Below are 27,446 nucleotides of genomic sequence, written 5' to 3'. Positions count from 1 at the left end.
AAATTACCCAGAACATTCCCTCTTGAGAGTGCAAGGCGAGATGGCGTCCTTCAAGCCCCGCTGGGTCTCCTGTCATCATGAAATGGGAGTATAGGAGATTAGGAGAGTGAGGAATGTGAGGGATGAACAGGGAGCAGGGGTAAATACTGAGATCTTCTCTAATCCCATCTCATACAGCGGACCATATATACAGAGCATATATATATATATATATATATACATATATATATATATATATATACATATATATATATATATATATATACATATATACAGTATATATATATACAGTATATATATATATATACATATACATACATATACATATACATATATATATATATATATATATATATATATATATATATATATATATACATACATATATATATATACAGAGCAACACACACACCCCCACCCCCCCACACACACACACACATCTATGGGATATGCGCATCCCACTCGGATATTACTGCTCTTATCTTCGAGGAGATATAAATGAAGTGGAACGTGTGGAACGTTGGAAATCAAGGTTACGGAAAAGTCGTGTGTGAAAGATGCACCTCTGGCGTCCACTGCCATAACCATGAAGCTGGTATGATACGCACATCTATCAAAGCGACAGACGTTGATTGTGGTGTTATTAGGGTTTAAGATTATGAAAAGAGCTCTCAGTTTAATATCACAAGTATATTGTGTCGTAAAATGACAGTGTTTTCAGTTTTGTTTAATCTGTCTTAGCATTGCTTACAGCAGAAGCGCACATAAATACTACCAGGCTTCTTGCGGTTGATAATTTACAATAGTATTGTAGGCTATTCTTCTGCCTACAATACGTCATGTCCTTGTCCTAGAGCGAATAGGAGAAGGTGATGCCTTTGTTTGGCCCCAAAAAAACGTCAGCTGTCCCAAAATTGGGCCAAACAAAGGTGCTTATTGGTTAAAAACCCGAATGTGTGTCTCAAAGAATAGCCATTACACCAGACCAGACCACATAAAAAGCTGGGGGTATAGCACAGCTCATTGTGTTTCATGGTGCGCCGTAAAGCACGACTTTTCTAACCACTTGAACCTAGCAACCCAATTCTGTGGTAAAAGAAAATAGCAGATCTACAAGCTCACAACGCGCCGCAAAACAACACCCGTTGGTACTGTAGAATCTCTTGTGTTGTGTCAACACACTCATACTAATACAGGACAATACACACATCCACACTACATGTAATATCTGCTTCTACTCCTACAGTATAGTCAAGTACTACAAGTACTACAGCCTACTGTACAAGTACCACTAAAAGCCTACAGATCTCAGTGCTACGGACTCAGGGTCCATGCGCAGTGGTGGAAAGTAACTAAGTACATTTACTCAAGTACTGTACTCAAGTACAATTTTAAGGTACTTTTACTTTACTGGAGTATTTCCAATTGTCAATACTTTTACTTCTACTCCACTACAACTCAGAGGCACATATTGTACTTTTACTCCACTACAATTAGTTAGTTACTAGTTACTTTGCAGATATAAATTATTACGTTATACAACATACATTAACCACTTCAGCCCTATTTTATACCTAGGCTATTTGAAAATTGTTGTGAAAAAAAAAGTTGTGAGCTTGTAGATCTGCTATTTTCAAACCTTTTAGTAGTTTTACTTTTGGTACTTTAGGTACATTTTGATACCAATACTTTTGTAATTCCAGACTTTTACTTCTACATTGCAGTATCGATACTTCTACTTAAGTAAAACATTAGAGTACTTTTTCCACCAATGTCCATGCGTCAGAGCTTGTTCACACAGCTATTCGCTATACTGTATAATACGGCCATGGATGTAGGTTGCAGCTGGTGCAGCGACGTTCCCACGAGGAAGCTGAGGCTGCACAAACACTGAACCCACAGCGCTGTTATGTTTACCTTACGTTATTTATTGTGTCCCCGTGTCTCGCACCTTTCGGTCTCAGAAGAACCAATGCACCACATACGGCGTAGTGTGCATGCGCTCGCTAAGTGCACGGGGGGTCGAGGCTTCGGGGAAATGTGTCTCTATAAAAAAGGGGGGGGGGGGGGGGGTGTTTGTGTTGGGTTGCAGGGTCTCTGTGACTACAGAAGGTAATGCAGGTTACGACGCAGTGGTGTAAAGTATCTAAGTACTATTTACTAAAGTACTGTGCTTAAGTACAATTTTGAGGTACTTTTACTTTACCGGGGTATCTCCAATTGGCTGTACTTTTACTTCTACTCCGCTGCTACATCTCAAGTTGTACTTTTAATCCACTACAATTATTTGAAAACTTCTTTACTAGTTACTTTGCAGATATACATTATTACGTTATAAAACACACATTAACCACTTTAGCCTAATTCTCTACCTAAGCTATTTGAAAATAGCCGATCTACAAGCTCAAGAGGTTGTAGATCTGCTATTTTCAAACATTTTAGTACTTTCACTTTTGGTACTTTAAGTACATTTTGATACTAATACTCTTGTACTTTTACTCAAGTAAATTCCGGACTTTTACTTGTAACAAGAGTACTTCTACATTGCAGTATTGATACTTTTACTTAAAGTAAAACATTTGAGCACTTTTTCCCCACCACTGGTTACGAGCACACGCATGTGTGCAGCAGCCTTTTTCCTCCCGCATGTGCAGTCAGTGACGCCCGGTTCTCGCGGGGGCAGAAAATGTTGATAAAGCATGTTGTCGGAGCGGGGGGCAGCGGGCTGTACGAACCCCCCCCTCCCCCCTCTCCTCTCACATCAGCAGGCACTCTGAATGGGTGCCTCTCTTATTTATTTCTTTATTTAATCTGCCGCGCATGAATCCGCCGTCTTTGTGAGAAACGCTGCATTTGACGAGAGAGCGACGAGAGCTGCGACGAGTGAAAGGGAGATTTAATGAGAGAGAGAGAGAGAGAGAGAGAGAGAGAGAGAGAGAGAGAGAGAGAGAGAGAGAGAGATGGAGGAGAGAGACTTAAGGGTATATGCACTGACTGATTGCACTTTAACGTGGGGGTTATATAAGATATAAGGAGATACTATGGTGTGTTCGACTGTAAGGACCGTTCCCGCTTTTACATGAAGGCTATACTTCCGTTCCCTGATGAGATTAAATCATGTGTGTTTGTGTATGTGTGTGTGTGTGTGTGTGTGTGTGTGTGTGTGTGTGTGTGTGTGTGTGTGTGTGTGTGTGTGTGTGTGTGTGTGTGTGTGTGTGTGTGTGTGTGTGGGGGTGTGTGTGTGTGTGTGTGTAATGGCCATTATTGCATGACAACAGTAGTATGACAACATAGGGCTCATTGACCTCACAGCCCTGCATTTAATGCTCACATCCTTTTCTGGAGTAGCTTGTCATTGCCTGTAGGCCTATAAACAAAATATAACTGTTATTACCAGTGGTGGGAAAGGTACTCAAATGTTTTACTTAAGTAAAAGTATCAATACTGCAATGTTGAAATACTCTGCTACAAGTAAAAGGCCTGTGTTCAAAATGCTACTTGAGTAACAGTACAAAAGCATTGGCATCAAAATATACTTAAAGTACCAAAAGTAAAAGTACTAAAATGTTTGAAAATAGCCGATCTACAAGCTCGCAACGCGTCGCAGCTTGTAGATCTGCTATTTTCAAATAGCCTATGTACTGTATAAAATATAGGGCTGAAGTGGTTAATGTATGTCACAGCCCTGCAAATGTTCACATGCTCTGGAAACGTATGGAGTAGCTTGTCATCATCGCCATGTACCATGTATATACAAAACTATAACTGTATCAGGCTTATTACTCTGTAAAACTCTTTGATTACTTTGTGTCGACGGCAATTTAATTAATTATAAATGCTAAGTGTGTTACGGTAATCACTGGGGTTTGGGAGGATAGATGATATTACATCTCTATATTGACACAGAGTTATAAATTATCCGCCACCACGTTGCTGTCATGATTGCTCTTGAAAAAGTGAAAGCTCGGCAGAAACAATGCTTGAAAAGACTTCACTTTATTTTTGGATTCAGGCATTTTTCCCCCAGAGCAGTGGTTTTCAACCAGTGGTCCTTGGGGGGGGGGGGTGTACCAGGGGGTCCCCAACAAAATTAATTAACATAGCGTCACATAGCACAGAGTGCCGCGCTATGAGCTTGTAGATCTGCTATTTTTGAAAAATCTTGAAAGGGTGTGCATATCTTTGAATATATATATTTTTAAAGCGAACATTTTTAACTCAAATCTTTGCTTCTAGGAGTCCCTAGCACAAATCAATTTTCAGATGGGGGTCCGCGGCCAAATGTATATAAATTTAGGGGTCATTGGCATGAAAAAAAGTTGAAAACCACTGCCCCAGAGTATATTAGATTCAGAGGTCTGTTTGCAACACAGGGTAGTAGATTTGTCCTGCAGTCAAGTGAATGAAAACAGAAAATCCAATCACATTATTTCATACTATTGAATTACAGTACAGAACATACATATATCCATCTTGATGAGTGTCTTTCTCCTTATCATCACTTAAACTCATACAATGTCGATCAGAGATTCCCCCACGGCTCTATAATAGGGGCCCCTCCTTCTTTCAATCACCACTAAATATCTAGCCTGGTTCCAGACGAATCTCCCATTGCAAAAATAATAATTGCCCTTGGCAGATTAGGCCAATAGAGATTGGCTCAATAGAGATTGGATTTATCTCCCTCCGAAGTTGTGAGGGAGCAATCAGGGCCCAGTATGGGGCGGGTTTATCACCAGATATATATTTTTGTTTTGCCCCTCGGAAATGCAGGTTACACACAGAGATTCCAGACTAATATCTATGCAGTGATATTACATCTGGCCATGCCAGGCTACTAAATATCTACACTAGAACATGATATTGTACACCTGGCCAGGGCCACAAGTGAGCCGGTTTGTGCGTTTAAAAAAAACATAATAATCTTAAGTGAGCTTGGTGCCTGTGTGTGTGTGTGTATGCGGTACCGTGTTGATGCATCTATTTTTTGAAAAGAAAAATTTTCAATGGCGCACCGGCTGTTCTGCCTCTGTGCGCACACATCATTTGAAAACCACTAGTGCTGCTAGTGTTGAGCTCCTCTGAGAAGCAATTCATACCTTATCTCTTTAGCACTTTTATCACGGTACTTAGGCCAAATGGGGAAACACAGAACTGCTGCTTTTTCAGTCCCACAGAAACCTCTACTGAACTTCTCCCTTATTGTGAGGTGCAAAGGAAAAAAGCTCCTAGCTTTTCTCGTAGCAGTGCTGTACCGTAGAGGTGGCAAAGAGCCCAGAACACAGCAAGGGGATATGTGGACCATAGGGCAGTGGTCCTCAAACTGTTTTGACCCAGGGCACCCCTGTAAATAACGTTTTCATCTAAGGCACCCCTGAAATACACTTTTACAATTTTTGAGCGGTGTAGCCGCTCCTATAAGTGGGTTTGGGACAGTCGTGAAAAGACCGTCGTGAAAGTGTGTCTTTCGCTGTACTGTGATTGGCTGACTCTATTCACACCCTTTGCTCAGTACTGTGATTGGCTAGCGAGACGCATGATGAAATTAATAACCTATAAATAGCACCACGCGCTTCAAAAAAAATACTTTTTTTTTTAAGTGAGCTTCCATCACTGTGATGACCACTGTTGTTGCTAAATAACACCGCTCACTTTTTTGAATCTTATGGTCATATTACGCTACGTAAATATGCAAGTATTTCCCCCTACGATACAGTATGTCACGGAGGAATAGCCGTTTCCATTAGAACAGACTGAAAATAACTAACCCCAGCATCCCTATTCTGGGGGGAACATTCACCATCTGATATTTCTGGTGGAGAGAGTTGGGTAGATGGAAAATGAACTAATCCAGTACAGTGCAACTCAGGTCTGTTTTACTAAGCATAGAGGGCCTAAGTGGTAGCCTGACACTCAGCCTGAATTTTCATTTCGTTTCACTCCATTATTCAGTCTGAAAGCCCTCTCAATGCAGCCGATTTCTGAGATGGGGGCGTGGCCAAAGTTTTTTTTTCAAAGACTCTTTGGCGATTGGGTTCATACTGGATTATCCCGATCCCAATTCGTCGTACAGATTTTCAACCGAGCCTTCACCTGAATGCGAGGCAAACAATTCAGGGGGTGGAGCCAGGCTACCTAAGTGGTTTAACTGAAGTGATATTGATGAATTCCAAATATTATCTAAGTATTCTGCAGTACCCCTGGACTGGGGTCACGGCACCCTAGGGTGCCATGGCACCCACTTTGAGAAACCCTTCCATAGGGGGACAGCTGCACATCTGAATGAGCGCACATTTCAGTTTAACAGATCTACAGTGAACATGTTGTGTGCGTCCCTGCGTTGTGTGTCCCTTTTTATTCTAGTATATGGGCTGGCTTGTTATGGCCTGATGTCTGATTCAATCTGCCAGACTCACTGTGCATTCTGCTGGAGGGCTGGCATTATGGAGGACGGGCGGCGGCTATATCATGAGACATACAAACACCTCAGAACAGAACAGAGCTGCTGGGACCCAGGTGACTCATGGGAATAACATCACAGCTGCTGTGTGTGTGTGTGTGTGTGTGTGTGTGTGTGTGTGTGTGTGTGTGTGTGTGTGTGTGTGTGTGTGTGTGTGTGTCTGTGTGCCCTAGGAGTCAGACCTGCCCGTGTCACTGCAATGCTTTCTGTGTGAATCTGTGTGGCTATGACTGTGTGTGTCTGTGTGTCTGTGTGTCTGTGTGTCCGTGTGTGTGTGTGTGTGTGTGTGTGTGTGTGTGTGTGTGAGTCTGTGTGTGCACCCATGTGTGTGCACGCCCATGTGTGTGTGTCTGTGCCCGTATGTGTCTGTGTGCCCGTGTGTGTGTGTGTGCCCGTATGTGTGTGTGTGCCCATGTGTGTGCCTGTGTGTGTGTGCCCGTGTGTGTGTGTGTGTGTGTGTGTGTGTGTGTGTGTGTGTGTGCCCGTGTGTGTATGTGTGCCCGTGTGTGTGTATGTGTCCCGTGTGTGTGCGTGTGCGTGTGCATGTGCGTGTGTGTGTGTGTGTGCGTGTGTGCATGTGTGTGTGTGTGTGTGTGCCCGTGTGTGTGTGCGTGAGAGCACACGTGCGTACGTACGTGTGTATGGGCTGTTGGAACTGAAGTTGAGCTTCAAGTCCAATCCCATGTTTACATGTGTGGTGTGATCTCTAACCTTGTGCTGCCTCTTTCCGCGCGTGTTTGAGAACAAATGGAATGATTTGCTGGACATGCTGTCCTAGCGGCTCTCGCGGGTGATGTCAAGTGGCATTAACATCTATGTTGTGTCTGTCTGCCTGTGTGTGTATGTGTGTGTGTGTGTGTGTGTGTGTGTGTGTGTGTGTGTGTGTGTGTGTGTGTGTGTGTGTGTGTGTGTGTGTGTGTGTGTGTGTGTGTGTGTGCGCGCGTGTATCACTGGCCCAGCATCTGTATTTTTGTCAGTAAGTGTGTTAGCCAGCTAAAGGTCAGGTGGCAACCGACAGAGCTGCAGGCAGGTGACAGATGTGTTGGAACCAGCCCTATTAGAGACAGCCATTTCCCTGGGTTCTCCAGCACAAACATAATAACACGCCGACCACAACAAGCACGCACAATTACCTCCTTATCGCACACAGGAGGCGGGAGGACGGCTCAGTTTGTAAAGTATCATAATCAAATCCAATATTATGCATAAAGTCGATAAGCCATTTGTTTTGTCCTCTGCTTTGTTGCCGTTGCATCGTATCCATGGTGATCAGTCTAATCGCCGTCATCATTTTATCACTGTTAATAAGGTGAATTACTTGTTTTGCCTCGGCAGCAGTGGATATTGTTCGTTAAAAGAGAGAGAGCGGTGGAAGGAAGGGAGGTCACTTACGATGTGGAGCTTCAGGTAGTCTCCGAGGCCGGAGGAGCTGTCCACTCTCACCAGGACCGCGTCCTTCAGCTGCGTACTGAAGCCGATGGCCAGCCTGTCCGCCCGCGTGCTGGGCCGGTCGTTGGGCGGCCACGTGTACGTGATCAGCCCGCCGTCTCTCCCAAATATGTATGTTGTTCCCGCTGGAGAGAGAGAGAGAGAGAGAGAGAGAGAGAGAGAGAGAGAGAGCAAGAGAGAGACAACCATGATGAAGTAGCAGTCAAGTATTTCTTCTACACAGCTAAATTAAAAAAGTGTTAATTTACCCATTTGTAACTCAGTAAGCGTGTACAAATGGAACCAAACTTGGTTCCAGGTTCAATTTGTACGCTCTCAGAGTTATGATGTCACTGTGTATACCATTGCAGGTGCACGGATGCACAATATCCTGTTAGTCTAAAGGGCAAGACCACTTTAGTAGAGGTTTGCGTTGTGTATTTACCTTGCCATGATGTAACTCCAAAGGTGGACAAGAAATCAAAAATAATTGCTCCATTGATTAGAAATTCTAAATATTCTCCTCATTGACTTACATTGTATGCTGAAACAGCTCTCAAAGTCACTCTTTTAGCATGTAAACGAGCACAAACAAAGCTGATTCAGACGGTATAGATCACCAAATCCAGTATTGTTTATGTTTTTAATAAAAAAAATCAACTTCCTGTTGATTTCGCTATTTTTATTAGGAAGAAAACCCGGACTGGATCCGCGGATCCGGATCTTCAACTAGTAAAATCCCAAACCTCTACCAAAGTGTCCCTTTAAAGCTGCAATCCAACGTTCATGTACCAGGGTCTTGAACCTGCTTGGGTCTCCCGCATGAGAGATCAAATTTCTACCGCTCTTTCCAAGCGGCAACCCCCGCTTGGCCAGGGGAGATATTGAGTTAATGAGGCTATCCTATCCTAAATGTCTCAACAGAAGAGTAGGGTGACCACCTCCACCCACTGCAGATGTGCTAGTTATAATGTATTAGCATATACTCTACCACACAGATCGGTGAAAATAATGTTTGATTCATCAAAACAAGTTCTGCTTTGCAGTTTTAACTCTGAGAGTGTAAAAAACATAAACCCATAGCAGACTGTCAGCACAAACATTTGAAGTCTTCACTTGATCGTGGAAGAAACGCAAACTAGAGCAGAAAAGCCTGAGATCGGCAGGTATATTGTACTGCGCCACACACACACACACACACACACACACACACACGCACACGCACACGCACACGCACACACACACGCACACGCAGCACCAGCTCACAGCTTATTATTCTGCACAATTACTCCATTTTACTCCATGCCACTTCCATCACCTCCGGAGGTAAAGTGATACGAGTGAGCGCTAGCAAAACGTTCCAGCTGCGTCCCCGGTGCCCAGGTAAACCAGTGGGCCGAACGGGCACCTCCCTGTCTGTCTCTCGCGCTTCATTAGCGGCGGCCTCAAAGGCAGACGCAGCCCGCAGCCAGTGTGTCGGCATGCCTAGACCAATAATTATGCCCTTCTGGGGTGACCTCCAACACACTGGCTATTTCCTGTCGCACAGCGTTGCCCCGTTTTGTCTCTTCTTCGGCAAAAGAGGAAAAGGTGGGACTGTGACCCAGTAGCGGGGGGGCGGGGGGTTGTCTTCGCCAGAGCGGTTCTAATTACCGATTCCTTTCACCAGAGAGAAAGTGGTGGTCCGCCCATACGGAGAGCAAAACGACTTGTTTGTGATAGTATCCTATGTATTAACCCATTCAGACCTGCGGCCGATTCTACAAAATGTCTTCTAAATCCTAATATTTTCTGAAAAAACGTATGTGTTACTATAGTAGCCTCGATCTCCAGGCTTTTATTTTCCTTCACGTTTTGCTCAAAATATATCAGTGGTTCTCAAACTTTTTCATGTCAAGGACCCCCAAAATTATATGTATTCGGTCGCGGACCCCCCCCCCCCCCCCCATCTCAAAATATGTTGTTCCAGGGACCCCCCGGAAGCAAAGATTTGAGTTGCGTTCGCTTTAAAAAATATATATATATATATTCAAGATTTGCACACATTTTCACAATTTTTCAAAAATAGCAGATCTACAAGCTCATAGCGGGGCAAACGGTGCCACGCTACGAGCTTGTAGATCTGCTGTTTTTGATAGTATAAAATAATGGTTAAAGTGGTTACACAGATGCGTTCCCGGTCTTAAAGGGTTAAAATGGAAGATTAGAAATAAGCCTTTCTCTCCTAATTAAAGGGAGGAGATTATTCAAAGCATCAAACTGATGGGAGGACGATATTTTTTTATATATTTAGTCTAGTTATAATACATTTAGATAGGAGGAGAGTCATTTATAATAAGAGTCTATAATGATGCCGTCACAGGTTCGTTCTGAAGCTCGCCACAGCCTTCTTGCGCTTCATCATGGCGGAGGAGTTGTCTCAATCAAATCAGTGCCTATTTCAGTGCAATTAGAACAAGTCTCATTACGATGTGGTATTTCAATTCATTTTCTCCCGAGAATAGAGAAGTATGTCTGCCTGTGCGTGTCTCTGGTGGAAAAAAAATTGATGGAGGGGGAAAAAGGAAGAAAATTAATGCAGTTGTCAGATTAGCATAAAAACAGCTATCTTCAAGGAGGAAAAAAAAACTACTGTGCGTGTGCGTCTGTGTGTGTGTGTGTGTGTGTGTGTGTGTGTGTGTGTGTGTGTGTGTGTGTGTGTGTGTGTGTGTGTGTGTGTGTGTGTGTGTGTGTGTGTGTGTGTGTGTGTGTGTGTGTGTAAAATAGAGACGAAGACCGACAGGCGAGCGAGCAAGCGAAAAAGGGAGAGATGAAATATTCATAGTGGGGCTGAGAGTTAAACAGCCTTAGCCTGAACAATAGATTATAAATCATTCTGACTGTAATTCCAATATTTTCTTGTAAACCAGCTCACAAGGATATAAAACTATCGATAAATTTCCCATTTATTTATATATTTCTGTCTTTTCCTCCCCCCTGGCCTTCCCTCACAGTGCAGCGATGTGACTGCCTCACTCTATCCTCCTGTTTCATTTTCCAATTCCACTCCCACATTTCAGTCAATATGCGCTTTGTCGGCCATTAGCGAAGGGGAAATTGCGTCATTAATTAACAATAACGTGATTAACAAATGATGTCGCGAAGCACGAATCTATGGAGGGATTTATCGTTTTAATTTTGTATAACTCGCATTATAGTGGAAATGGGGTGTAATAACAAGCCATAACCACATTTTGATCTAATGCAGCGAGGCTTGATAATTATTCAGAAAGTTTGTGTAAAGTTTAGAGCGGCCGGATGGGAACCGCAAGGTTCCCAGTTCGAACCCGGGCTCCCCCCAGAGTTAGTGTCGAGGTGTCCTTGAGCAAGACGCCGAACCCCTAATTGCTCCCAATGAGCAGGTCGGTGCCTTGCGTGGTTTCCTCCGCCATCGGTGAGTGAGTGAATGAATGGGTGAATGTAATGCACAATCTATGTAAAGCGCTATGGATAAAAGCACTAAATAAATGCATAATTTACCATGTATATAACATTGGGTGGGGATTATATAACAGAACCGACAGGGTGATAATAAGTGTGCACTGATTGGTCAGCTATAGGCCAGTACGCCTATGGGTATGTAAATAATCAATATCCAACCTCGGGCAGTAGGAATAGCCTTCAGTTTGATAACCTCATGTAACAAAAAAAGCCCAGGCCATAATCTCTCTCTCTGTCTCTCTATATATGCACTGTATATTGTATAATGTATGTGTGTGGCAGGCATGGTTTTGTGGCGCTGAAAGCCCGGATCCCGCCTCACTAATGCATGTCCTTCATAGAGTAATCTCTCCAGTGCGTCTTGCTTACTCCAGGCTGTTGTGGTTGTCTTCACAACCCGCCCCCCCCACCTCCCCTCCCCCCACCTCCCCTCCCCCCAGCCTCGGGCCACCAAACATTTGTTCCATGTTCCAGCTTATTATAATTAAGCTCTTTTACACCATGTCAGTGTTGTGGAAGCTCACAGGGCCCTTCAGCGACCATTTTGTGCCTCCGTCTATTTACGCGATCTGACACACGCTTTTAGCCTTGCTGACAGCTCATAATTTGCTGTTGGTGACCTCGCAAAAAAAAATACACAAAACAAATAAAAAATATATATAAAATGGACTATTCAATATAGTGATTGCTAATTTCACGGAGCTGATGTGGTTGTTATGGGAAACACGGGATCTTCCCTTATGGCGCCATTAAGTTTAAATGGACAAACGCCCACTCTCCAGGCACCGAAGGTCAATAATGCCAACTACTCTATGGGGGAGGGTATTCAAATGAGTTGCAAAACAGATTCAAGGAGTGCATTTAACAAGGGGCATGTTTTTTAGTTCAGGTTAATAACTACAAAAGAGTAAACAACGTGGCAGGCTGCATAAGGCTGACTTTATATAGTACACTGTGATGTACAAGCAATGCAGCAGCAGCTAATAATATTAATAACGGGTTGTGTTAGATTTAGGCGTGCCACAGTGCAAGCATAGACAATGCTGTTGCTGCCGTATTACTGTGTGCTAGTCCGTTGGCACAACCTAAATCAGACACACCCATTATTAATTGTATTAGCTGATTAGATGCAGCTGGAAAACAACAGCTGAAAACAACTTAAAGACGGTTGTCGATGGTAAAACAAGTTAACCCATTCCATCCGGGAACACATCTGTGTCATTTTAGATTTGAGCTATATTTTTATTTATATTTTGGCTATTAAAAAATAGCAGATCTACAAGCTCGTAGCACGGCACCGAGTGCCGCACTACGAGCTTGTAGATCTGCTCTTTTTGTAAAACCTTGAACATTTGTGGAAATCTTTGATTTTTTGCTTCTGGGGGTCCTTGGAACAAAATATTTTACATAATGTTCGCTTTAAAAAATATATATATTCGAAGATTTTGTACACATTTTCACAAATGTTCAAGAATAGCAGATCTACAAGCTCATAGTGCGGCACTATGAGCTTGAATATCTGTTTTGAATAGCCAAAGACATCTAAAATGACAGAGATGCGTTACCGGAATTAATGGGTTAAAAATCACGTACAATCACGTAAAGGCCATTGCAACGCTCCTTGAGGGACGGTCGAGGATTAAGAGGTGATGTGTAGGGTAATGTACACCTACACATGTTGTTGTGTTGTGGCATGAAATCAGCAATCACGTGCTCATCCAACAACCCCCATGCAGTGCTGGAGGTAATTATGCGCCGGCTCCATATTTGTTGTTTGTATGCTCTCCTGGGAACGCCGGGGCTTGATATGGATCTATTGTAGTCATTAGATACAGTACTGTCCTGGAAACAGAGAGTTGCCTCGTATGGTGTCTCTTTTATTTGACAACGTTTTTCTGTCGGGTCCCCTCGCTCGCCCCTCTCTCTAATAATAATAAAACCTGGATGAAAAGGATGAAGCAAAGATACTCAAGCCCCCTGAGAGGAAGGTACGTCGCCAAAGTGCTCGAGGTGTACACAATAAAAGCCTTAACTCTCAGTGTTGCAAATGGATAAATTACCACAGAGGACTTTACTGTGTAGGAGTACACAGTTCGACCTCAGAGAGAAAAAAAAGGACAGACACTACAATAGATTTCGTGGAATAGGGGACAGCTAATTATCACATTACACACTACTGTACTGTAGCTGGGAATGTGCACGTATGTACCTCAGTGTCCCTAGAGGCTTCTGAGTGCAGGAACACTGTGGCTGTTAATATTGGATGCTGCACAGTCGGCTACAATGTAGAAAGTGTTAATTTAGCTCTGCAAATGCCTTTCAGAAATAAATTAACCACTTGAACCCTAGCGTCCCTTTTCTAGTATTTTGAAAGAAGTTGCTAACTACATTGAAGCACCTCTGTAGTTGGTACCTAATGTGGCTGACGACCAGTGGTGGAAAGTAACTTAGTACATTTACTCAAGTATTGTACTTAATATTGAATATTATTGAATATTGAATACAGGCCGTTTAGTATTTCTACATTGTGGAATAGATACTTTTACTTAGGCGCTGGCTCCAGCTGAGGACATTGTGATTGAATAAAACATGCATTTGTATACATTTAATACAAATGTATCAAAGAGAATTCTTCATCCATTTGAAGCTTTTATTAAAAGCTACTAATGGATGAAGAATTCTCTTTGATGCGATGGACAAACTGCAATGAAAACACGTCTTGTGCAACAAACAGTATTTGATGATATGCCACGTACTGAAAATGCAGTGATGTAGCTTGCATAATGCTACCCATGCTATATGGTTAAAATAATAGTTAAGCTCTATAAGTAGCTAAGCTCACTGTCTAACACATATGGAAATCTAATTTCAAAGACTTGAAACTTGCTGGAGAGACAGGTAACCCAGCTGACACAATATAATTGCATGGTTATTTATTTCTTGGCAAAGTTGTGTTATTGTTGCATTAGCAGAAAGATTTGAAAAGTCTACTCGTAAATACTATAATACTATATTTTGACTCATTTATTCAGGTGTGTTTGATAAGGTTTTAATGAAATTTAGGAACGGAATGTAAATAAATGCAGAATCTAAAAATGAAACGAAATCAGGGGTCATCACCATGGACATGTTCCTCAGATTTCTAATTCTGCCACAGACATACAAACATTACCAGAAACACATATTAGACCAGCCCTAAATGTGTAGTGTGCCATAGTGTCTATGCCAATGCGCTACACATTTTTTAATTATAGTATTTCTGCATTAATTAAATCAATTCTGTTCTGAAGAAAACCTGGACAATGACATTTCAATAATTGGGTTTTATCAGTAGAGTATATAATAATAATTGCCACGGACATAGACAAGTCTTGCCACAGACACATTCATCTGTGTACTGGCATGATGATGACCCTGAATTAAATGGTCTATGTTTTTGTAATATATATATGTTACAGTATGATTGGAGAACCAGTACGATTGAAGAAAGCGCGCTCGTTTTTACCACCCACCCAGCACTAGAGGGAGCCACAAGCCAGGCTTGTGCACAAACATATATGGCCACACACACACACACACACACACACACAGTCACACACACAGTCACACACACACACACACACACACACACGCACGCGCTCATGCTTTTTTTGGTTTATTGAAAGCAGGACTGTTTAGATACTTTTATTGTGTTCTGGCTTTTGTTTTACTTTCTCCCTGACACACACACACACACACACACACACACACACACACACACACAGTGATCCATGAAAAGAACTATTCTGTCCCTATCGGTTTACAAATCAAACGGCGCTGAGTCGACTAGTGGAGCGTCGGCCGGTCACCGCGGGCACTCGCGCCTGGAGGCGCGAGGGCGCGCTTCCTCGGCCTCAAGCTCCACTAAGTCGGCGCGCCGTGCGTGTGAACGCGTGTTCAGCGTTCCCCTCATAGATATTATGGTTCCCCTAGCGTAGCTTCCTGGTTGCTATGTGGGGGGGAACAACAAAAGACAGGTCTCCGTCGGCGCATCAAAGCCCCGCCTCTCCGCGCTCTCCTTCTCCTCGGAGGAGGAGAAGGAGAGAAGGAGAGGACGGGACGGGTTATTACGCGAGGAGGAGGAGGAGGAGGAGGCTCCTCTTCCTCGCGAGCCTCGCGTAATAACCCCCCGCCTCGCAGCGCCGTCCTCCTCCTCCTCCTCGCGAGCCTCGCTAATAAACCCTGTCTCGAAAAGCCCCGCCTCGCCCCGTGCCTAAAAACGAGCGCTCTGTCTTCAATCGTACTGGTTCTCCAAACGTACTGTGACATATATATGGAAAAAACTGTGAATAAGAACAAAGCTGGGCTCGCAACTTCTTTAATGCTCCAACGGTTATTTATTTATAACAAACAGCAAATGGTATACGACGTTTCGACCCTTCCGGACTTCTTCAAGCATATTGAAGTATATTCATATACTTGACCCTTCCGGTCTTTTTCAAGTATATTCATATAGCCTACTTAATGAAGGGTCGAAACGTCGTATACAATTTGCTGTTTGTTATAAATAAATAACCTTTGGAGCATTAAACAAGTGAGTTGCGAGCTTTGTTCTTATGTTACTGTTCTTAGAGTTTATCTCAGCACCAAGGAATGGAGGATGTGTGTTAGTTATCTTTCCGAAAAGCTGTGAATACACATTGACATACCGATGCTCTTAAGGTCTTTTAACACTCCGGATTTTGCAGTGTAGGAGGAGGACCACTCACTGGTCGGGTTAAGGAAAGGACACCTTTACAGTACAACAGGCCTCCCTGCTGCAGGATAATGAATTAATCTGCACTTATTACCTTTGTTGCACCGCATGCCTCTCTCCACTGATCAGAGATGATCAGAGAAGACAAGCCTGGGCCAGATCAAACGCTCCTCTTATTAAAAATGCAATGCTAGCCGCCCTGGAGTTATCCTGTAGCCCCGGCCAAGGTGGTGCCTATGGGATATTGGGTAGTAGTGGACCACCACGCATTATCCCAATGTCAAGAGGACCTAATGGCATTAACTCTCTGTGAGTCTGTCTATTTCTAGCACCACTTAATGAAGCGTGTGCTCATAGCAAACTGCTCTATTAGCATGTTAAATATACACTGTGTCATCTGAGGTGGATGGACCTGATGATGGGCAGGGTCGTGGAAGAAGTACTCAGTTTTCTTTACTTAGAGTAAGTAAAAGCAGTGGTGGAAGATGTACCGAGATATTTTACTTAGATAAAAGTAGCAATACCACAATATTAAAATACTCTGTTACAATACAAGTAAAAGGCCTGTGTTCACAAAATATTACTTGAGTAAAAGTACCAAAGTATTCACATCAAAATATACTTAAAGTACCAAAAGTAAAAGTTATAAAATGTTTGAAAATAGCAGATCTACAAGCTCACAACACGTCGCGATGCGATGCGTTGTGAGCTTGTAGATCGTCTATTTTCAAATAGCCTGAATATAAAATAGGGCTAAAGTGGTTAATGTATATTTTATAATATACTAATGTATATATGCAAAGTAACTAAAGTTTTCAAATAATTGTAGTGGAGTAAAAATACAATATTTGCCTCTGAGTGGAGTAGAAGTAAAAGTACTGAAAATTGGAAATATTCCAGTAAAGTAAAAGTATGTACTTAAGTTACTTTACACCACCGCAATGCAGCGGTACAGTACAGTACTCGAGTAAACATACTTTAGTTACTTTCCACCAGTGTGTGTGTGTGGGCATAGAGATGCAGTATAGAGCCATGTTAGGTCCGCTTCACAGTGCACGGGCTCTGGCCAGTGTTGCCAGATTCTGTGAGAGAAACAAGCAACCAGGTCTAGGAAAACCAGCCCAAAAGAAGCGACTATGGGCCACATGAGCACTGTAACATATACAATCAGCTATTTGAAAATAGCAGATCTACAAGCTCACAACGCGTCGCGATGCGACGCGTTGTGAGCTTGTAGATCGGCTATTTTCAAATAAAATATTGCAGGGAAATTATAATAAGCAGGTCTGGCAACGCTGGCTCTGGCTCTAAGGTCAGAACCACAGACTGTCTTTCCTCTGACCTCCAAGCGCTTGGCCCGTCCTTAACGAGCCTCGTATTACCTCCACTGCCGAGAAACTGGGGAGGAATCCAATCATAATCACATAGTAGTGATGGAAATATGAAAAGGAGAGATGACATTATAGATCTGTTTTCTGTCGGCACCTAACACTTTCATTACGGGTTCTATTTGCTGCCAAGGGTTCCTGTAAATGATCGCGTGCTGATACACAGAAATAGATCGGCCACCAGATGATAATTTTTCCGCCACTCTCCCTGGGTGGCAATGACAATTATCTCTTTGAAGACCAGCGTTGGATTCGATAAAACTGACAGCTTCGGCGTCTTTTTATTGTTCTTTTACGTACTTATAACTAAATAAAATGACACCTTCTATGTATTCTATCTGTGTGTGCCAGCCCTGTTGCTCATTATATAAGATATACGGTATTCCACAATGAACAGTGCTGGAAAAAGTAATCAAATGTTTTACTTAAGTATGAATACTGCAATGTAGAAGTACTCTGTTACAAGTAAAAGTCCGTAATTAAAAATTTACTTGAGTAAAAGTACAACAGTGTTGGTATCAAAATGTACTTAAAGTACCAAAAGTAAAAGTACTGAAATGTTTGAAAATAGCAGATCTACAAGCTCACAACGTGTCGCTTTGCGACGTGTTGTGAGCTTGTAGATCTGCTATTTTCAAATAGCCTCGGTATAAAATAGGTCTACAGTGGTTAATGTATGTTTCATCATAATCTATAGATAGATCGCAATGAGATGATAATTTTCCTCGCTCTCCCTGGGTGGCAATGACAATTATCTTTTGAAGACACGTTGAATTCAATAAACCTGACAGTAGTGTTTTTTTTTATTGTTCTTTATGTACTTATAACTAAATAAAATGACACCTTCCATGTATTATATCTGTATGTGCCAGCCCTGTACTGTGCAACATGTTGCTCATTATATAAGATATACGATATTCCACAATAAACAGTGCTGGAAGAAGTAATCAAATGTTTTACTTAAGTATGAATACTGCAATGTAGAAGTACTCTGTGTGTCAGCCCTGTACTGTGCAACGTGTTGCTCATTATATAAGATATACGATACTCCACAATAAACATCCATTGGATTCACCGATATTTGAAAGTCTACTTTCATTTAGAACATAATCAATTCATGCACTCCTTGGCCAGACTTGCTGAAAGAGAGTTAGGACGCTCTTGCCTCGAAGCGAACATGTGGTTCAAACTAAAGCTGGAACTACACAGTAGTGTCTGAACTATTGGTCAAGCACTACTTCCTTCTTGTTCTTATCTCTGTACGCACTGAAAAACTAATTCCAAGTCAACTGTGATGGCAATATATTATTGAATATTATATGAATATCTCAGTTTACAACAGATGTTAATGGGAACGTCATCATAACTCTCTCTCAATAGCTCCGACCTTGGCTATTCACGAAAGCCAAATACAGCAGTTCAATTGTTTATTAAAAGGTGTGTGGAGAAGACTGTTCAAGAACAATATCAAACTCGGCTGTTACTGCAAGTGTAACCAAAGGGGAATTGTTAGAATACTATATCTACACGTTATAACCCATTCCTTAACATTAAGACCTGAGGCCAATTCTACAAATACCTTCTAAATCAGTAGTTCTCAAACGGTTGCTTGCCAAGGAACGACCCCCAAAATTATATGTATTTGGTCACGGACCCCCATCGAAAATGTTTTGTACCATGGGACCCCCGAGATAGCACGGCACGAAGTGATGCGCTGTGGACTTGTAGATCTATTGTAGATCCATTGTAGATCTCTTTTTGGGAACAGCTGTTCTAAACCACTGTTCTAAATCACAAGAGTTTTCTGAAAATGTTTCTATATACTGTAGCTAAAATCTAAAATGACGCAGATGCTTTCCCAGTTTTATTTGTACTCACTAGAACAGATCTACAAGCAAACAACGCAACACTGTCATACTATGGAGTATAAATAAGGCATTAGCACCGGTAGGCAGCGGCTCTGGTAGTAGACACAAAGGATACTCTTTGTGTCTACTACCGGAACCGCTGCCGGTCATTGAATTATTGTCTTAGGAATGTGACAAAAACTAAAAAGAATATCCATGAATTCAAGTCTCCATGGGGTGACTAATAGATAGAAAATAAGTCATTTTGGGGGTGAACTATCCCTTTAAGTTCTATAGCAGTGGTTCTTTGACTCTATGCTGTCATGCTATGCTATCAGCATGGGTCCAGCTGAGCCTTAGTGCCTCTGATCACATGGTCTAAACATGGCGGTCTTCATGGCAAGGTGACCCTGTGCTGTGCTGTACTGTACATACATTCTAATCCAAAATTGACTGTTGGGTCAAATCTGGGTTGTTTTAGCGGGAAACAATCTTTCATATGTTGTTTTTAATCTATGAAAGTGCATAAGGTAATGACAAATAAGCAGTGGTGGAAAAAGTACTCAAATGTTTTACTTAAGTAAAAGTATCAATACTGCAATGTAGAAGTACTCTGTTACAAGTAAAAGTCCGGAATTCAAAATGTACTTGACTAAAGTAAAACAGTATTGGTATCAAAATGTACATAAAGTACCAAAAGTAGAAAGTACTCATTATGCACAATGTCCCATTTCAAGTTTTCAAAATGTATGACAATCTTTTGAAAATAGCAGACCTACAAGCTCACAATGCGACGCATTGTGAGATTGTAGGTCTGCTTTTTTCAAATGGCCGAAATTAATATAGGGCTTAAGTGGGTAATGTATGTTTTGTGATAATAATCAAAATCTACAAAGTAACTAAAGTTTTCAAATAATTGTAGTGGAGTAAAAGTACAATATTTGCCTCTGAGATGTAGTGGAGTAGAAGTAAAAGTACAGAAAATTGGAAATACTATAGTAAAGTAAAAATACCTAAAAATGTGTAGTACAGTAGTACTACAAAGTACAGTACTTGAGTAAATGTACTTAGTTACTTTACACCACTGTTATTATTATTGTGTGTCCGGGTAGTTCAGACAGCAGAGCACTCGCCTTGGTTCTGGGTTCGATCCCGGGGCACCGCCAACTCGTGCGTATGAGTACTAGTCACGGCTTGGGGTGTGGCGGCAAGTCGTGCGGCTAAGTACTGCGCAAAAAACATAATAATGCTAATTTAATTTGGAGGCATATCTTTTCCTGCCGCCTCCCCTTGGAGGAATACAATCAAAACAACGCTTAATAATGTCTATTGGTTAACATTTTAGTTTCCAGGAAAATCATTACAAGGATTGATGAGGACAGTGTTATCCAATCAAACACTACTTTGCTATCTGGGTGGAGGAGTGACCTCCAATCAATGATGGTGAGGAATCACTGCCATGAGGGAACACCACGGGTCAATGAATCAATTCATTTTTCCCATGCCCTACCTTTCACGTTGGATTTCACCTTTAGGGTCATTAAATGCCTCAGTATTTGATGAGATGAGGTGGTAATTGTAATGTTCATCGCTACGAAAGTGGGGTTATGGGCAGAACGCGCTCTCCTACACATAGCTATATAATTACCTCTGATATCTTTAATAATCTATCAATTATCCCATTGGGACCGGGAACGCATCTCTGTCATTTTAGATGTCTTTGGATATTCAAAAATAGCTCTACAAGATCTACGGCACCGAGTGCTGCGCTATGAGCTTGTAGATCTGCTTTTTTTTTTATCGTGAAAATGTGTGCAAATCTTTAAAATATCCTTTTTAAAGTGAACATTTTGTAAAATATTTCGTTCCAAAGATTTCAATTATAAATGTTTGCTTTAAGAATATATTCATTCAAAGATTTGCACACATTTTCACAATTTGTTTTTCAAAAATAGCAGATCTACAGGCTCATAGCGCGGCACTCGGTGCCGCGCTATGAGCTTGTATATCTGCTATTTTTGAATAGCCAAGAAAATCCGTTCCCGGTCTTAATGGGTTAAAAACCTGTGCAGTGCAGAGCAGATGAGTGCTATAGGATGTGGTTCTCACATCCTCAGTGTATAATTAAATTATAAATCACACTCTATAATGGAGAATAATGATATCAAGGGAACGAGAACTGTTTTAAAGATTATCAAGATTATGGCTTGATCAGAATCAGCTTTATTGTCACATCACAGGTTTAGAGAAGTAAAAAAAAAAGGTGGGTGAAATTAGTTTTTGTGCATAGTTCCCATCGTATCGTTATTTCCATATAAGAAAAGAAAGGGAATAATAAAAGGGGCAAGGGGGAAAGGAGATCAAACAAGAGAACAAAAAAAAAACGCTTTTTGATCCACAATAAAAATCCTCTAATTACTTATTACACAAGCTCTAGTGACCCCGGATGAACCACCAACAGCAAGACCAGATGAGAAAGATATGCCAGGGACCCCCATAAGGGAAGATTTTTATGGCTCTAGCAGTGATTCTCAAGCATGTTAATTTCAAGGACCCCCCGTTTGACATGCATTAGGCTAAGGACCCCCATGTAATGGCATTTCTATCTCTGGGACCCCAATTTATATTGTAAAATCTATGTTAATTTAACTCTGAGAGTGTACAAATAGAACCATTTGTGCACTCTCAGAGTACCATATGTACACTCTCAACGTTACAGACCCATAAGTGTCCATTTGGTTCCTAACTATCCATCATTTAGCTGGGGACCCCCTGGAACTCCCTCAAGGACCCCTGGGGGTCCCCGGACCCCACTTTAAGAACCAATGATTTAAGCTAACACAAACTACAAACTGTTCTTAAATACTGCATGGATTTTAATATAACGTTCAAGCTTTTAGTGGAACCTAAAACATAATGTGTTGATTTTGTGGCATGAGTCATGACTATTATTATCAGCCGACTGACTGAGTAACTTTTATTCCAATGTTAATGGATACTGCAGGGCTAACGTTGGAAACATTTGAATAAACACAACTATTTGAATCATTGATAAGTGGGATAATCCACTTGGAGGAGTCCTGCGGTTATTAAAAAGTCATGCAATTAGCCCCTAGTGTTGTGCATTATTTTTTGATAACTGTACAGCTCATCATGGATTATCCCATGCTTATTTTATACATGATGGGTCATACAGTAAACCGTTAAAGGGAAGGAAAAAAAAGGTTGGAAGAAAATCCACTGAACCGAGAGCATTTAAAGTAAAACCGACCTCATTCCTATTGAATTAATGCAACATAGTCACCGTTTTTGTGTTCGCAATCACACTTTAGACAGTTACACCGTTTTCAGCATTATTAACTCATCAGCAGTAATTCTCAACCCTAATCCGTAGCTACAGTAACCGCTGTAAACAGACATGAATACTGTAGGCCTATCCAGCCTTTTTTATCCAAAATGATTTGTATATTCCGCCTCCTAGAAATAGAACCAACAGTTTTTTTTCTCTTTTGTTTCGATTAATTGGTTAATAGGTTTTTGCAATGCCATATTATTGTCCACAGTATACCATATCAAAGCAAAACATAGGTCAGAAATCTTGTCAACAAATCTATCATTGTTCCTTGTAGTCATAACTGGACATTTTGACAGTATGAGGCAATTAACTGGCGGTTGCATTCGATAGGCGCCGTTATATAATCACGCATAACAAATGAGAACATCTTTGCAACAGCGGCTCAAAGCAAAACATTTCCATCAACAGTGTGAGCGGTAGAAGTTAGAGAGGGAAGCGTCTAGGCTGTCTGTCACGTTGATATCAGGGGCGGCCAGCTGCACACTGACTGACGACTGGATAGCGAGACGATAGATGTGTGCAACGTCCTTCAAATCCCCCTTCCCTCTCTATCATCCACCCAATCATCAGGTCCTTTATCTGTTCATTTGTTTCTATTGAACGTACTGGCAAAGCTTCTCACAACAATTAAAACCCCTGCTTTGTTCACCAGCCCTTTGTTCGGGGGAAAAAGCCATTTCCCGTCTTCAGTGAGCAGCGCCCTGGGGAGGGCAACAGGAGTCAGTGGCTAGTTGACTCTGCCATAATCCTCTCTCGGCACAAACAACACCATCCCTAATAATTGGGTGCTCTGTAATATAAGAGAGAAACCAGCCGACATGAGGAATGGTTTCATCACGAGTTGTGCCAAGGAGCAACCTTAATAACCCCATGTAGGGCTGAAATCACACAAAGGAAGTTTTAATGAGCATGTATGAGTGGGAAACTAAACGCTCGCTGACATTGGCCCAGCAGCACACAGCAAGCCTATGCTTTGCACATTATGTTGTGCATTACCTTTTCTCATGTAATCTAGAGGGTTTTAAATCAACTATGATAAAACAAAAAAATGTCTAGGGATGCACCGATATGGAGATTCTTGGCCGATACCGATGTTTAAAATAACAATTTAGCCGATAGCCGACACCAATATTTGTTTATTTAGTTTTTGGTGCCAGGGAAACAAATAAATCTTCATTGTAAGAAATAACTGTTCAGAATCAGCAGAAAAAAACATAACTGCCTCCTAACTCCTCTGACTTTAACTAGAAAAAATCTAAACATTATTCATTTTTTGTTGCCAATACCGATGTTGACCGATAGTGGCAAATATCGTCCAATACCGATATTTGGCCGATATATCGACGCATCCCTACTCTTAACCCGTTTAGACATGAGGCCGAATCTACAAAATGTCTTCTAAAACAGTTTTCTGAAAAACTCAGTGGTGCTCAAACCTTTTCATGTCAAGGACCCCCAAAATATGTAAATAGGTATAGTATTTGGCCGTGGACATCCACCTCAAAATATTTTGCTCCCTTAACGGGTCCATTTGCAGTAAAATAGCAGATCTACATGAACTTGTAGATCTGTTATTTTAGATTTTTTTTGGGAAAATGTGTGCAAATCTTTGAATATAAATAACATTTGTAAAATACTTTGTTCCAGGGACACCCCCAGAAGCAAAGATTCAAGTTAAAAATGTTTTTAAAAATATTTGTATTGAAAGATTTGCACACAATGTTCATGATTTTCTTTTTAAATAGCAGATCTACAAGCTACCGTGCTATGAGATTGTAGATCTGCTCTTTCTAAATAGCCAAAAAAATGGGTGGTTAAATTAACTGAGGATTCTCTTTTTTCTTCTCCATTGCTATAACCTCTGTGGTTTTCCAGTGATAAATTCCGCTTTGAAGTCTTCATCAGGATGACTGGAACAGAGTCTCTTCACTTTGCAGTCAGCAGAAAACGGGCCTGTATGGCCACACGGTGCTAAATCAAACCATAGCACAGGGTGTGGCTATAGTGGCTAACTGTACCGCGTGTTGGCTCAATAAGTCTAGGCTTATTGGTGTGTGTATACAGCGCAGTCAATAGAAAGCGTTACAGTTCACCGCCATGACACTCCGTTCTCCACCGCTCGTCCAAGAGGATTTCAAAACTCCTACGTGGAGTGAATATATTGTTGATAATAATCAATACCGGGTGGTGTGAAGTAACTAAGTGCATTTACTCAAGTACTGTACTTCAAGTACAATTTTTTTTTTATTAAATTTTTATCCCGCGATTTTGTAACCCTATTTTTTACACCCAGTGCCAATTGTCTATGTAATCCTGGGCACTACCTTCCCTCTGCCAACCTAGGGAGGCCAGGGCCGAGCTCATGCCTCCTTCAATGCATGAGAGCCAACTGACCTTCTTGTCACCTGACAGGGGAGAGTTTCCCTGGTTGGACGTAGCGCGTGGAAGGAACACGTTATTCCAACCAGTTCCCTTCCCCTCCATCAGGCGCCCCGGCTGGCCAGGGGGAGGCAGTATAGTGACCAGGATTACTGCATGTTTTTGTGAGGGTACCTACCCTAGGAGAAGTACAATTTTGAGGTGCTTTTGACTTTACTGGAGTATTTCCATTTATCTATACTTTTACTTTTACTCCGCTACGTCTGAGAGGCAAATATTACTATAGTTTACTCCACTACAATTATTTGAAAACTTTAGTTACTAGTTACTTTGCAGATATAAATGATTACATTATAAAACATACATTAACCACTTTAGCCCTGTTTTATACCTAGGCTATTTGAAAATAGCCGATCTACAAGTTCCGAGCTTGTAGATCGGCTATTTTCAAACATTTTAGTACTTTTACTTTTGCTACTTTAAGTACATTTTGATACCAAATAATACTTTTACTCAAGTAATTTTTTTAATCTGGACTTTTACTTGTAACAGAGTACTTACATTGCAGCATTGATACTTTTACTTGTAAAACATTTGAGTACTTTTTCCACCACTGATCAATACAAATGTGAAAGTTCAATATTCTAACTGCGCATGCAATATAGCAATAGCTTGGAACGAAGAAAGACAAACAAGAATTTAGAATAGATTCTCTCTCTCTCTCTCTCTCTCTCTCTCTCTGCTAATTAGCTGTAATTAAATTAAGAAATTGAGTGAGGGAGCTAAGCGGCACATTAGTGCTTGGCCCCCATATTTGTCATCCTTATTAAAAGGTGCCGGCAATGAGACGCAATCTGTGAAAAACAAACAGAAAAAGGAGGGAAAACGTAGAGTAGCCCGACCACTGAAGAGATGGAGAGAAAGAGAGGGGGAGAGAGAGAGGGAGAGGTTTAGGAAACACAGCCATGGCTTTTTTTATGCTACTCTTGCACTCCGAGGACGGGCCTGGTTGTTATGAGAACATCCAAAATTGGCTCTCATATCCAGCAGCAAAGCAGTTGTATCATCATCCCCCTAATCCATGATGTAACATCAACGCATATAGCTCAACGGCTTAGAGTGTGTGGGGGGGGGGGGGGGGCTATCAATTAATGTTTTTTTCCTTAACCACTTTCAACCTGGTGTGTCCATTTTCAGCATCTCATTATTATAGGTGATGTAGTAAGCTGGTACATCTGCCATTTTGGAAAACAGGGCTTAATCCATTAAAAGACCGGGAACGCATCTGTGTCATTTTTTAAATTTCTTTGGCTATTCAAAAATGGCAGATAATCAAACTCATAGTGCGGCACTATGATCTACAGCTTGTAGATCTGTTATGTTTGAGAAATCTTTACATTTGTGCAAATCTTTGAATATAAATATTTTTTAAGCGAAAAGTTTGCTTCTGGGGATTCTACAATTCAACAGTTTTTTTGAAAAAACATAATTATGTTGCTATAATATCAGTGGTTACAAATCTTTTTTATGTCAACGACCCCCAAAATGATATGTATTTGTCCGCCAAAATATTTTGTTCCAGGGACCCCCCGAAGCAAAGATTTTAGTTAAAAATGTAAAAAATAAATAGCAGATCTGCTCTTTTTTTTATAGCCAAAGAAATGTAAAAATGACAAAGATCCTTTCCCGGTCTGAATGGGTTAAAATGAGTTGATATTTTGTGGTTTGGAACTGTGAGCCATGCATATATAAATAATGTATTGAATATCATCAGAGTTATAGCATTTAATATGAGAACACAAATCCTCTGTACATGAGGGCATGGTGTTACTCTCTGTGAAGTTATCCCAGGTAGAACTCTGGAGAGACATCAAACATTTTGTATTTCAGCTCTCTGGTTTCTAGCTTATTTGGAATGCAGGTGTGCGTATTGTGTGCATAATTCGGTTAATTAAAAGTGGGATGCATTTGAATTGTTCTTTTCTATTGCCTTGTGGGTCAAAAGGTTATCTGGATGTGGATATATCCTGCAAAATCATCAGGAGCATACCAGCCTCTTTTCAATGCGAGTCCTTTGTCAAGCTTGCATTGATGGGATTTAATTCCTAAAAATAGTTTGATATATTTTTCCTGTTAATGAGATAATTTCAGCCTATTCATGATTGTTATTGAAGTCTGATGCCTCTCAAAACATATCTTAATCACCTCAAAAATCACACACGTTTTAGGTTTTGTAATTTAGATCCATTGTGCGATAATCCATGAGTAGAATAGCATTTTGATTATGAGGTCATTATGTATTGTGTGATTACGAATTCAAGATGTGTTTTGAAAGGCATGAAACTTCAATAACAATCATGAATAGCCTGATACA

General features: G+C 41.2%; 1 protein-coding gene across 1 annotated transcript in view; it reads right to left on the bottom strand.

Moving 5' to 3' along the window:
- Positions 1 to 27,446, bottom strand: part of LOC308100128 (neurexin-1a-like) — a gene marked incomplete at both ends in the record, with an annotated part of 542,450 nt that overhangs the window by 188,461 nt on the left and 326,543 nt on the right. The window contains 1 exon segment of the mRNA XM_080449034.1: positions 7,853 to 8,034. Within this exon segment, the coding sequence (XP_080305160.1) occupies positions 7,853 to 8,034 (182 nt within the window).

This window comes from Gymnoscopelus braueri (genome assembly GCF_963280865.1).
Source record: "Gymnoscopelus braueri genome assembly, chromosome: 14".
NCBI lineage: Eukaryota > Metazoa > Chordata > Actinopteri > Myctophiformes > Myctophidae > Gymnoscopelus > Gymnoscopelus braueri.
This window is presented reverse-complemented; position numbering and strand designations above follow the sequence as displayed.